General features: G+C 42.8%; 1 protein-coding gene across 1 annotated transcript in view; it reads right to left on the minus strand.

The window, feature by feature from the left end:
- LOC122798695 (zinc finger protein 271-like) overlaps positions 1-13,006 on the minus strand; it is a 250,508-nt gene that overhangs the window by 58,209 nt on the left and 179,293 nt on the right. Inside the window, exon 3 of the mRNA XM_044067791.1 lies at positions 10,931-11,053. Within this exon, the coding sequence (XP_043923726.1) occupies positions 10,931-11,053 (123 nt within the window). The remainder of the gene's footprint in view (positions 1-10,930; positions 11,054-13,006) is intronic.

Here is a 13,006-nt window from a genome sequence, read left to right on the forward strand (position 1 = left end):
ACTCACCAATAAAAGTGGTACTTTCTTACATTCTGCTTCCCTCTGGATCATTAGTGTTCTGTTAATATTGTCAAATGTCTGCCTCCCTTCCACACAACCACACTGATCCATATCTATCGATTTTAAGTATCACTTTGTCCATTCTTTTAGCCATTATAGAAATGAACACTTTACAATCATGGTTTAGTATTGAAATGGGCCTGTATAAAGCTGGATCCGATGTATCTTTATCTTCTTTAGGCATTACCGTTGCCACCACCTTCTTTCAGGATGCTGGTACTTCTCCTCTTAAAATACTGTTAAACAAAACCTTCCAGATCTTTGTCAGTTTTTTCCCATCCTAACTTACAAACTTTCACAGAAATACCATCTATTCCTGGGGACTTTTCTGTAGCTTGGTTACACATAGCCATTTTTATCTCCTCTCTTCCTATCCTAACTGTTGTGCTTGAAGAAATTCTTAAAGATTTTCAGGACAAGACATCTCGACAAATAGATAAAAAAAATCTGAAATATGAACATGCCTCTCAGAGCATATAAAATACGCAGAAAAATGAGAGAAAATATTAAATATTACTTCTAGAAAAGGCTACTATTTTTGGTTTGCATTTCATAATACACATCAGTTATATGATACAGATACATACTACATGTATCAGCTTGAAAAAATTCAAAAGATTCATTATTTTTAGGGAAACTAATGGCCAAACTAGAGCATTCAAGTGGATGTATAAGTCTATTGTTGGTACCTAGCAATACTGGACCATTTCGCTGTAATCACTGTATCACAGCAAATTTCTCAGAATAATATATCATGACCTACAGGTAGCTAATACACTCGCCCAGTGGGTTCCAGGAGTAAAAACAGACACAAGCCCATGGGGGGGGGGCACTTTATATATAGGAGAAATAAATTTGCACCACCCAAAATGAAACACAGTATAATAAAAAATGTCAGACTCTGCAGTAAAGTCATAGGAGCTAATGCCACAGTGGCCTGTCTTTCAAAGGCTACATCTCAGTCACCCTTTAAGACTTCACTATGAAATGCTCAAGTAATAACAACAGAGTATTCGAAGATCTGGTCATGTGATGCAGAGGGATAAAGCCTTTCCTATGCCACAGACAACCTGTGTTCACCTAATAGCATGGGAGATGAATGGACCACACGGGGGAGGATGGGAATGAGTGGCTGACATTAGCTCACCCATCCTGGGTGGTGGAAGGCTGCACAGACTTTCTATAAGAGCAGTATTAAGAGGCTGGTAAGCTCCATGCTGCAAACAGTATATTACCTGGTGAGGAGATTGCAAATGAGCAGAATCACTCATGCACCACCTATGATACCTTAATACAAACAAAAATTGATTGACTTCAATAATTAGCTTAGTTTCTGGTGTCATTCTACAGGGATCCAGTATCTGTCAGCCTGGGATGACATGATCGATAGACCACAGTGCTTTGCCAGAGATGGTCTTCATCTGTCACCCCTGGGATTTGGCTACTGGCTAAGGCACTTGCCACCCCCATAGTGCCATTTTTAGGCAGTTTCTCAAGGACAAAATTCCCAGCATAAAAACCCTGTCTAAAAACAACCTCAAGGTTATGCTGTTAAACACTAGGGAGTCTTAACACGAAACTGCACTCACTGGAAGTAATCTTCATCTTGGAAGATGCAGACATTTGTGCAGTCATGGAGATCTATTCAATGCTATACAGAGCACCCCAGCCATACCAGGTTACACCTCTTTTCACATGTTCAGAACACAAACTGAAGGTGTGAAAACTAAAGGAGGTGGTGTATCAATATTCATTAAAGATAAATACACCTCCATATTGGTTAAACAGTAGGATTCCCTGGAGATACTTCAGCTGCAATTAACTGTTGGTAGGAACCTATTCAAGTCATTGCCAGCTATAGGACACCCACTCTGCCTATTGGGATCTACTTGAGTCTATCAAGATACATCTGAACACCATGGTTTTGGGTTATTTTAACTACCCATCCACTGACTGGGTAAATTACTCCTGCTCAAACTCACCTGCCCAAAGGTTGCTTGACTTTGTTAACTCCAGTGCCCTGCACCAGCTGGTTGAAGGGTGCCAGCATTCTGGCTCTGGTGCTTACCAATACGGGGGACCACTGTAACCACCACCACCACTGTGAGGGCTTCCGTGGTGAGATCTAACCAGAAATCTGTCTCATTTGAAGTACCTCTCACACCTGACCCCCCCCCCCCCCAAAGCAGCAAGTAAACTAAAAAATATTTCCAAAGTAGTGTTGAGAGACCTGGGCACACAGATTGACAGCAACCTTACCTTTGACCACCATGACTTTGCAGTGGTAAGAAGGGCATTCTATATGGTTCATCTCATAAGTAAGCACATTGCCTCCAGAAAAAAAAAAGTTATAACCTCCCTGTACTCTTCCCTCATCAGACCAATAATTGAGAACAACGCCCCTTTTGGTATGTATCTTTCCAAGCACCTGCAGAAACTGGAGAGACCACAAAGATTCCCCACAAGAAAAATTCAAGGTTTTCAGCATCTGACCTATGTGGATCATTTGAAATCACTGTCACTTTACTCTGTTTCACCCAGACTACTTAGAAGTGATCTCTGCCTTGCATACAAGGCGATCTCTGACCCTGCTTTATTGGAAATGCTGCATCTCTGTAAGTCAAATGGTACATGGATTACTCGCTCTAAAAACCTTAACCTGGTATGTGACATTAATAGAAGCTGCTGGAAGGACAGATTTGTCTCCCAGAGGTTAACACATCTTTGGAACAAACTCCCACTTCATGTCAAACAAAGCACCTCACTGGCCATCTTCAAATGCAATCTATAAATTCACCAATCTATAAATTCACCACGGAGGTTCCACGTCTGTCGCTCTTCAACAGGGGCAATACGTGCTGATCATGGAAATAACAGTAAAACTTGGTTAGGCTTGTAACAGCCCTAGGGCCATTATCGTAGTAACTTATAGGTTCATAGGCCTTTTTAAGCCTAGCCATGCATCCCAAATCTTTGACAAGTTCTGATACCCTTGATAAGTGTAAGCATGGGCCTGGGAGATGAACCATTTACAGATTACCTGTGTCCATTAAAGATATCGGTCCCAAACCAGGGATGAATTTCCGGTTTCCCACCCAATTGTCCAAGATGCACTTGAATTGGGCTAGGGAGGAACTCTGCTTCACATGGATAGGGAGATTGTTCCGTAGATGGGCTAGTCTCTGGGATACATACCTATCTCTCCAGCAGGTCCTATTTATATCATAGGCAAGGTTTAAGTCTTTAGAATGGGTAATTCTGGTGCTGTTTGTTTTGTGGATATGCAGGAGGTCCATCGGAGTGGGGTCTGACATTGCTCTGTATGCCAGGCGTAGAACTCCCCTCAAAAGCCTGTAGGTGGTCTGCATAGGACAAATTACTTACTCCTTTAGTGGGGAACCACTGTGGATGTTCCAGTTGTTGGATATGCCTGGTTAGGTACATACCAAACAAGGCAGTGTACTCAATGATAGGTCTGATGAATGCCAAATACAAAGGAACAATGGATTCCCTGAACTTAGATGCCAGAACTTTGATTATAAATTGCACAACATAGAATGATTTCCTCACCACTGTAGACATATGATGATCAAAGGCTAGACTACTATCTATGTGAGTCCATAAGTCCCTGACTACTGGATCAACTCTATGGGGTGTGTTGCCAATATGATAGTTACCAGGAATGGATGACTTCCCAAAGGATACTATTATGCATTTCCTGGCATTTAGTTTTAGTCCATTGCTCTGGCACCAGTTGTTTGTCTGTGTCAGCCCCTCCTGGAGAACATTTGTGTCAGTGTGAGATTCAATAACAGCTCCTAATTTGCAATCATCTGCAAATTTAGTCAACCAGAGACCACTGACATTGGTCTTGACTTAAGAGAAGTAAATTCCAAAAAGGAGCGGTCCAAGGACTGATGCCTGAGGGACTCCACTTGTGACTGGCCTCTTTGTATAGATCAACTCCCTAATTCTAACTTCCTGGGTTCTGTCTGTGAGCCAGTTGGCTATCCACCGGGTGACATATGGCTTTGTACCCAACCTGTTGAGTTCGTCAACAATGCTCAAGTGGGGTATTGTGCAAATGCCTTGGCCAGATCAAGGTAGGCCATGAGGATTTTGCCCTAATCCATTCCTTTGGTGACCTTCTCAAAGGAGTCAACCAGGTTGAGTAGACACAATCTGTCTTTGACAAAACCAAACTGGGTTGGGTCCAGTGTCTGGAGGTTTACTATATCTCTGTTGATCATCTCCATGATAATTCTTAACATGGCTTTACATATAAGACTAGTGAAACTTATGGGTCTGTAGTTTCCAGGATCTGTAGATGGCCCACCTTTGTGCAGAGGGATGACTGTTGCTTTTCTCCATTCAGGAGGCACAAAGCCTGTTTGGAGGCTACAGTTAAACAGTAATTCCAGAAGCCCTGATAGATCATGTTTCATGCTATTTAAAAAGCATCCTGGGATAATGTCTGGGCCCATTGATGCAGAGTTCTTGGTCTTAGAGAGAGCATTAAGGACCCATTCCCTAGTGATAGTAGGGGGAGTTATATTTGATGATATTTCCTGAGGGAAGGTTGAAGGGGAGTGAGGAGTAAAGTTGCAGCTGAACTGATCAGCCAGGAGGTTTGCTATATCGTCTGGCTCAATATAGGTGGCTCCATTTACAATGAGCTCTGCACACAATTGTGTACTGCCTTTGAGGCTGCAGACATAGCTAAAGAATGCTTTGTGGTTGTTCTTGGCCTGGGAGGCTAAACTTATCTCAAATTTGGCTCTGGTAGATTTTATTTGTTCTCTGAGTTGTTTGTTTAGTTTGATGAGAATGCCTTTATCCTGCTAGGTGCTGCACCTCCTAATTTTTGCCATGATTTTCTTCCTCCTGTTATATAACCAACTGATTTTGTAATTCTACCAGGGTGGCTTGTTTTTTGAGTTAGTTCTGTATTTCTTCCTGGTGGGTACAGCTGCCTCTATGCAGCTATTAATATGCTTGTACAGGGTTTCTGTGAACAGTTCTGCATAGGCAGAAGTGTTCACATGGTTTATGGGGGCTTGAAATTTTGCCAGGTTCTCACCTAATAGCAGGAGGTTGGCAACAGAATAGTTCCTGAATATTCCAGATTTAGCTGGGGGTCCAGGTTTTATTTTTACTTCAAAGGAGACCATTTTGTGGTCTAACCTTCCAGGGAAGGCATTACAGTAGGGGGTGTGCAGCAGTCCCCCATATTAGTAAGGACCAGATCCAGTATGGTTGCAACCCTGGTTGGTGTACTGACTATCTGGTCCAGGGAGTTTGTGTGTTTGCAAAATCCAGGAATCTCTGTGCCTGTGCTTTTGGTGTCATATAGGATTCCCAGTTAATAGTGGAGTAATTAAATTCACCCATGAATATGGTATTGGGTTGGATGGTTAGTGTTTCTAATAAGTTTAAATACATTGTATGGGTTTCCTGGGTCATAGAGGGGGACCTATAGCTTGCAAGGAAGTGGCATTGTATTTTACCTATGGTGATTTGAACATGGAGTAGCTCAAGTGCATTGTCCTGTTTGACCAGCCTTGAAGCATATTTATTTTTGATGTAAACAGAGACGTCTCCATCTTTAGTCCCTGCCTGTGAAGTAGCTGGTCTAAATGTGTGGAAGGCATTATAACCTTGCACTGTAGGTGTGCTCTCCATGGCTTTAAAACATGTCTCAGAGACCGCACAGACATCAGCATTCTCTAGGACAAAGAGAGCTTCTAGGGAATGGAGTTTCTTGTTTACACACCTAGTGTTGAGCAGTAACACCTACTTTCTATGATCATGATCCTATGATCCCATTGCAGTGACAGCAGAGCTCAGACACACTCCCCAGCAGCAGTATATTACCTCGTGAGGAGGCTGCTCACGAGCAGAATCACTCATGCACCACCTACTGCAGACACACTCCCCAACAGCAGTATATTACCTGGTGAGAAGGTCGCACACGAGTAAGATCACTCGTGCACCACCTACTGCAGTGACAGCAGAGCTCAGACACACTCCCCAACGGCAGTATATTACCTGGTGAGGAGGTTGCACATGTGCAGAATCACTCGTGCACCACCTACTGCAGTGACTGCAGAGCTCAGACACACTCCCCAGCAGCAATATGATGTCACATCACTGTGGATGTGGGTTGGGTTGAGTCCTGGGGAGGCTAAAGTGGGTCGGGTTGACCGTGTAAAGACAGACAGGAGCTGGTGGCAGCTGATGGTCAACTGTAGGGAGGGAGAAAGTAACAATGGTACTCCGCTACAAAACAAAGCTAGACTGGAAGTCTAACCGTAGAGCTTCCAGTGAAGCACTTCTGACCCCACAGTTTAAGTCTCTTGAAAGTCATGGCATATTACAACTAAAAAAATCTAGTGAAGTACAGAGGATACTTCTGATGTATTAACAGCTTGGAAAAGATTATTTAGTACTTTTATCATATCCAATGTACTGAGCATGAGTTGTTCACAGGAGTATCCAAAATAAACAGAGTACAATGCAAAGTGTCGTACCAAAGTAGTAAAGGCACATTAATTAAAACCACTGAGGACGAGAATGACAAAAGAGTGAAAGAGAAAGAAACTGGACAAAGATGACAGAAACCGGGATGGTGACGTGACCAGCTGCAGCATATGAGGAAAGAAACCAGCAAAAATGATGAAGAAAGGCTCCTCTGAAGTAAAATGGAAGCCAGATGGAAAGACATAGGATGTGACAGATGCAGAAGACAGCTGGGTATTGAGGTAGTAGGAAAAACAAAAAGGGAAAAGGGAAAATCAAGGTCAGATAAAATAAGGGTACCTCAGAACATGACCTAGCAGTATTACTATAAAGTGAAAAGTCTGTACTGGAAGATGAGCTGACATCGGAGGTACAAAAGGGAAGGCTGGATGTTTGACAAACAGCAGCTAGGAGATAGTCACCTGTACACAGGTCATTCAGGAATTACATGAATGTGGAATGGAGATGAAGTAGTGATCTACATACAAAGAAGGCACAGAACGTGAGGTCAAAGAGGAGGAGGAGCAATGCTCCATGAAGACAGTGTATGAGTGAACAGGGTCAGAACCTAATCAGCCTGGTGATTAAAGTACAGGGAGGGGGACTGAGACACAAAGGGAAGAGTAACCCGGTGATTAAAGTACAGGAAGGGGGACTGAGACACAAAGGGAAGAGTAGCCTGGTGATTAAAGTACTGGGAGGGGGAATGACAGAACTGAGACACAAAGGGAAGAGTATGATGACTTGCAGGACAGAATAAGGGAATACATATGGTGAGGAAGGCCATGGTCATGGAGGGATCTAAATTTGACAGGAACAAAATGGCCGACTACAAGAACCAGGACAGAAAGGAGTGGCAGTTGGTTTAATTATTTGACCATAACGGGGGTGTACAAACTGCTATAGAATTATATCTGAAGGAAAAGAATCCTGGATGTCATCCAAACAAACACCGAGTGAGTTAGAGATGTCCGGGAGAAGGTGACATAAGCCAAAGCCGATTGTGCTACTGTAGTTTACACTGACTGCAGATCATAAGAAGATGGACACAGCAATGACACACATACAATCTGTGAGAACTGGTCAAGGATGCTGTAATGTGACCTACACGCAAGTAGTTCAGGAAAGGGAAAAGGGAAAAGAAGACAAACATGGCTACACCGAAAGATGAATTGAACAACAATGAAGGTGCTCTCAGCGAAGGCCCAACTCAGTTACGGTTTCCTGTTTCTTCATTTTTCACCTGAATAACCATTTTATTAAACATAGGCTACATTTACTGAACTTTTACATTACTAAAAAACAAAGTGTAGAGAACAAATGACAGACTTTATCACATTGCTTTGGTATTTGAATTTGAGAGCATTCACTTTTCTGTGCTAAGGATGAATAACATAGTCCTCTGCAGTATTGCCAGAAAACATCAAGCTGACTCACACAGACTGAATGTGAGCTATTTACAATTCATTCAGTTTCATCAAAAGTGCAGACACCATACTCTCTGAAATTATCAATACCCTCTCTTGGGTCCATGATACTTAGTCTGAAACCTCACCACTAGCTGGCTTTCTACACTCTGTCCAACATTCTGAAAATACTGGCTCCTGGTTTAACTGCCCTCCCCCTTATAACTAATTCATACTTACATCCCAGCCATCACACTTAATGTTATGTTGGACGTACATTACAAAACTGCACATCTGTTAGTCTGCAGAGCCACAAGCACTGCTGAGAAAGGTTACTTGTCCCTACCGTAAAGTAAGGCATCAGACTGGTTACTTCTGGTACTTATACCAAATTAATCTGGCTTCAACTCCTCTTAAATAACACTTGTAACTCAAACTGGAAACATCAAACACTAGTTACTTTTGCAATAAGAAAAAAATCTACCATTTTGTATCAAGAGTAAGTTATTAATTTTCTCAAGCTAAACCAAACTTTTTTCTGCACTTTAATGTTTCTTTCCTTTCCACACATGTGCTACTCTTTTTGCAGTACTAGCAACATCTTACCATACAGAACAATGCACATTAATTTCCTAATGACATGCACAAGCACCCTTCCTGCACTCAAATATACTGCTTCTATTAGTAGAACCACAAAATGCAATGAGATCAGGGAAGTCCTCACATTTCTTACCTACTCAATGCTGTGCAACAGCAGGACTGAAATAAAGGACCTCTAGCAGCCCTACAGATTGACAGATCAGTCATGTTTACTAACTTGCAGTCACACCGGGGTCGTGGTGTTCCTATTACAGCCCTTTTTATCTTCTAATCTCCCAGCCTTCCAGTATCACATCACACTGTCCAGTAGTGTCCATCTCCTGCCTTCAGTACCACACCATGTTCTGCAGTTCTGCACACCCCCAGCCTTCAGTACCACACCATGTTCTGCAGTACTGCTCACCCACAGCCTTCAGTATCACACCATGTTCTGTAGTACTGCTCACCCCCAGCCTTCAGTACCACACCATGTTCTGTAGTACTGCTCAGCCTTCAGTACCACACCATGTTCTGTAGTACTGCTCACCCCTAACCTTCAGATCCACACCATGTTCTGCAGTACTGCTCACCCCAGCCTTCAGTACCACACCATGTTCTGTAGTACTGCTCATCCCCAGCATTCAGTACCACACCATGTTCTGTAGTACTGCTCACCCCAGCCTTCAGTACCACACCATGTTCTGTAGTACTGCTCATCCCCCAGCCTTCAGTACCACACCAGGGTCTGTAGTACTGCTCACCCCCAGACTTCAGTACCACACCAAGGTCTGTAGTACTGCTTACCCCCACCCTTCAGTACCACAACATGTTCTATAGTACTGCTCACCCCTTCTTTCAGTACCACACCATGTTCTGCAGTACTACTCACCCAGAGCCTTCAGTACCGCACCATGTTTTGCAGTTCTGCTCATCTCCAGCCTTCAGCACCACACCATGTTCTTTAGTACTGCTCACCCCTACCTTTTGGTACCACACCATGTTTTGCAGTACTGCTCTCCCCAGCCTTCAGTACCACACCATGTTGTGCAGTTCTGCTCACCCCCAGCCTTCAGTACCACACCATGTTCTGTAGTACTGCTCATCCCCAGCCTTCAGTACCACACCATGTTCTGTAGTACTGCTCACCCCCACCCTTCAGTACCACATCATGTTCTGTAGTACTGCTCACCCCCACCCTTCAGTACCACACCATGTTGTGCAGTTCTGCTCATCCCCAGCCTTCAGTACCACACCATGTTCTGTAGTACTGCTCACCCCCACCCTTCAGTACCACATCATGTTCTGTAGTACTGCTCACCCCCACCCTTCAGTACCACACCATGTTGTGCAGTTCTGCTCACTGCCAGCCTTCAGTACCACACCAGGGTCTGTAGTACTGCTTACCTCCAGCCTTCAGTACCACGCCATGTTCTGTAGTACTGCTCATCCCCACCCTTCAGTACCACACCACCTTCTGTAGTACTGCTCACCCCCAGCCTTCAGTACCACACCATGTTCTATAGTATTGCTCACCCCCAGCCTTCAGTACCACACCATGTTCTGTAGTACTGCTCACCCCCACCCTTCAGTACCACATCATATTCTGTAGTACTGCTCACCCCCACCCTTAAGTACCACACCATGTTGTGCAGGTCTGCTCACCCCCAGCCTTCAGTACCACAGCAGGGTCTGCAGTACTGCTTACCTCCAGCCTTCAGTACCACACCATGTTCTGTAGTACTGCTCATCCCCACCCTTCAGTACCACACCACCTTCTGTAGTACTGCTCACCCCCAGCCTTCAGTACCACACCACCTTCTGTAGTACTGCTCACCCCCAGCCTTCAGTACCACACTGTATTGTACAGTTCTGCTCATCCACATCCTTCAGTGCCACGTCATGTTTTGCGGCGCTACTGAACTTGTAGCCTTCAGCTGCATGCTATGTTCTGCAGTGTTGATGAGTTTCTCACCTCAGCATCCCTTCAGATCCTTGCGACTGTCTTTTCTTTAGTCCTGGTTGCCATTCACCTGCTGTTCGTCCTTCCCTAGCCACGAGTGCTGTTTCAGCAGCTGCCATTCCTGCTGACCACACTTATCCTGGTCTCAGAAGAGAAACAGTTCAAAAGGGATAAAAGGAAAAGCAACCAGCGGCCTTTAAATGTTTGTCAAACTAAGCATTTTTCAGAGATCCCTTATTTATCTGGCTCCTCTGCTTGATTAAAGTTGTAGTGCCTTCAGCATTCTGTGGGACGGATGCACCATTCTCTTGTGGAAACATTTCATCACCTATCACCTACAACTTTTTAATTTTCTCTTAAACAAAAGTGGGAAACTAAACAATTAATTTTATGCAGTTGCACTTACTGCCAGTGTTGCCATCTGGAAGTTCATTTTTCTGCAACATAATTTCTCCTTCTGGCTCAGAAGATGGAACTGTCCTGTCTTTTTTAATCAATAAATAAAGACGTTCTGCTGGGATGTTATATCCTGCAAATTAAAACAATCAAATGCATGGTTAAAAGATTATTCCAGGAATTGTATACTCTACACTAGCAATGACTTACTCTTAAACAGCAGGTACATGAAGACATAAATACACCACAAAAATGTAGTATTTTATCAGGAAATGTGGATAATAATTCACTGTCTTTACAGTTTTTAAAGCTATTTCTATATTCTGTTACTATGCCCCCTTATTCGTGGTTAACATGAACATTTTATACCAATTTATATAAGTCCACCTGCTGAATATTTTAGTTTTCTCTCTATGCACATTATTTGTGTATATGTACTTGTATGTTTGTGTTCATGTGTGCATGTGACTATATGCATTACCTTCTAGACAATGAAACTTATAAATGTTCAGTTCTGTCTGTAGTAATTATTTAATTGTCTCTGTATTTTACCAGTAAAATGGAGTGATATGAAAACCTTTCAGTTGCGATCAAAGTCAGAAACAATGACAAATGAAATTACACGCATTAAACCAGGAAATGTGGTACCAAAGAGGACATCTGAATATAAATGAATAATAAGACATTTTATGGGGTGGCAGTAGTGGTGGGGGTGGCCGCTGTGGTGCAGTGGTTAGCATTGTCACCTCACAGCAAGAGGTTTTCCGGTTCGATTCTCGGCTGGGATACCTTCTGTGTGGAGTTTGCATGTCCTTCCTGTGGTCAAGTGGGTTTCCTCTGGTGTTCAGGTTTCCTCCCACATTCCAAAGACATGCAGTAGGTGGATTGGCCACAGGTGAGAGTGTGTGTGCGAGTTTGTGGTACAAATAAAGTATCGCTGGAACTTGGTGGTGTAAACCTTGGCTCGAGATGATTGTCACTTTTGAAGTGACACCCCAACCCCATGTGCAAAATGGTAAAAGGGGTTGATGATGGATGGATGGAATAAGACAATTTATTTATTTTATTTATTTGTTAACTGTCTAAGTAGACAACATAGGGCTACTGGCAGGATACCACCTGTATATAATTACAATCATGAACCATAAACAAAAGGAATAAACAATGGCAATAAACAAAAACAAACAAATCTACGTTACATGTAGAGCAACACAGTATTAGAAAAACTTCTCTCTGGTGCTTTCAAGAAGACCAACTGAACAGATTAGACAACATTGTTGAACCTTTCTGGAGTTCACAAGTAGATGACCCAGTGCATCGGTTATCCACTTTGGATAAAAAATACATATTTATATAATTTTTCTTTGATTATTGGTTAGCTTTGCCTGGAAATTCTGGAGCAATGTGCATGAGTTTCTTAACTAGCACTAGTTGCAAAACTAACTTCTCTCTCAGTGACGCTGAAGTAAGTCTAGTCACCTTTATTTCACTGGGTTTGGATGAAATGATTAGGACAGATGTAAAAGATTCAAATGTATTACAGAATAAGATGGGCTGCTAGTCTTCTTAAAATGAACCTCCCCCTGAAAGAGGTAGGTATACATCCCAAGTAATAACTTTTTAAATCATCTTTAATGAGATAAGAAAAATCATCCCTTCATCCATCCACACCATAAGGGGTCGGGGTGTCACTTCAACAGTGACGTTCATCTACAGCCAAAGTTCACTCTAAATGTTCTTTCAGATATAAAGGCGGAAGCATTACTACAAAACAATACAGAGCATTTACAACTAAAACATAAAATAAGGGTAATGAGAATACATTGTGTTATAATGTGCACACAACACTGCCTGAACACTCCTAATTGGGCTATCAGTCAATCCTCCCATGTACAAAACAATACACCTTCTGGCAGCTAAAAAAAATATTCAGCCATTTTAGATTGCAGAGGTTATCAGTGGAGGCAGAATCTCACAGTAAAGGTCTACATTCCAACTATTATAAGGAAGACCCTTGGTCAAATTACTTCTGTGGCCACAGACCCAAATTACTTGTTTTAGCTGGAAATGCTCCATACTGGCAGTG

The sequence above is a fragment of the Protopterus annectens genome, chromosome 3.part1 (genome assembly GCF_019279795.1).
Source record: "Protopterus annectens isolate FY-2018-M chromosome 3.part1, PAN1.0, whole genome shotgun sequence".
Classification (NCBI taxonomy): domain Eukaryota; kingdom Metazoa; phylum Chordata; order Ceratodontiformes; family Protopteridae; genus Protopterus; species Protopterus annectens.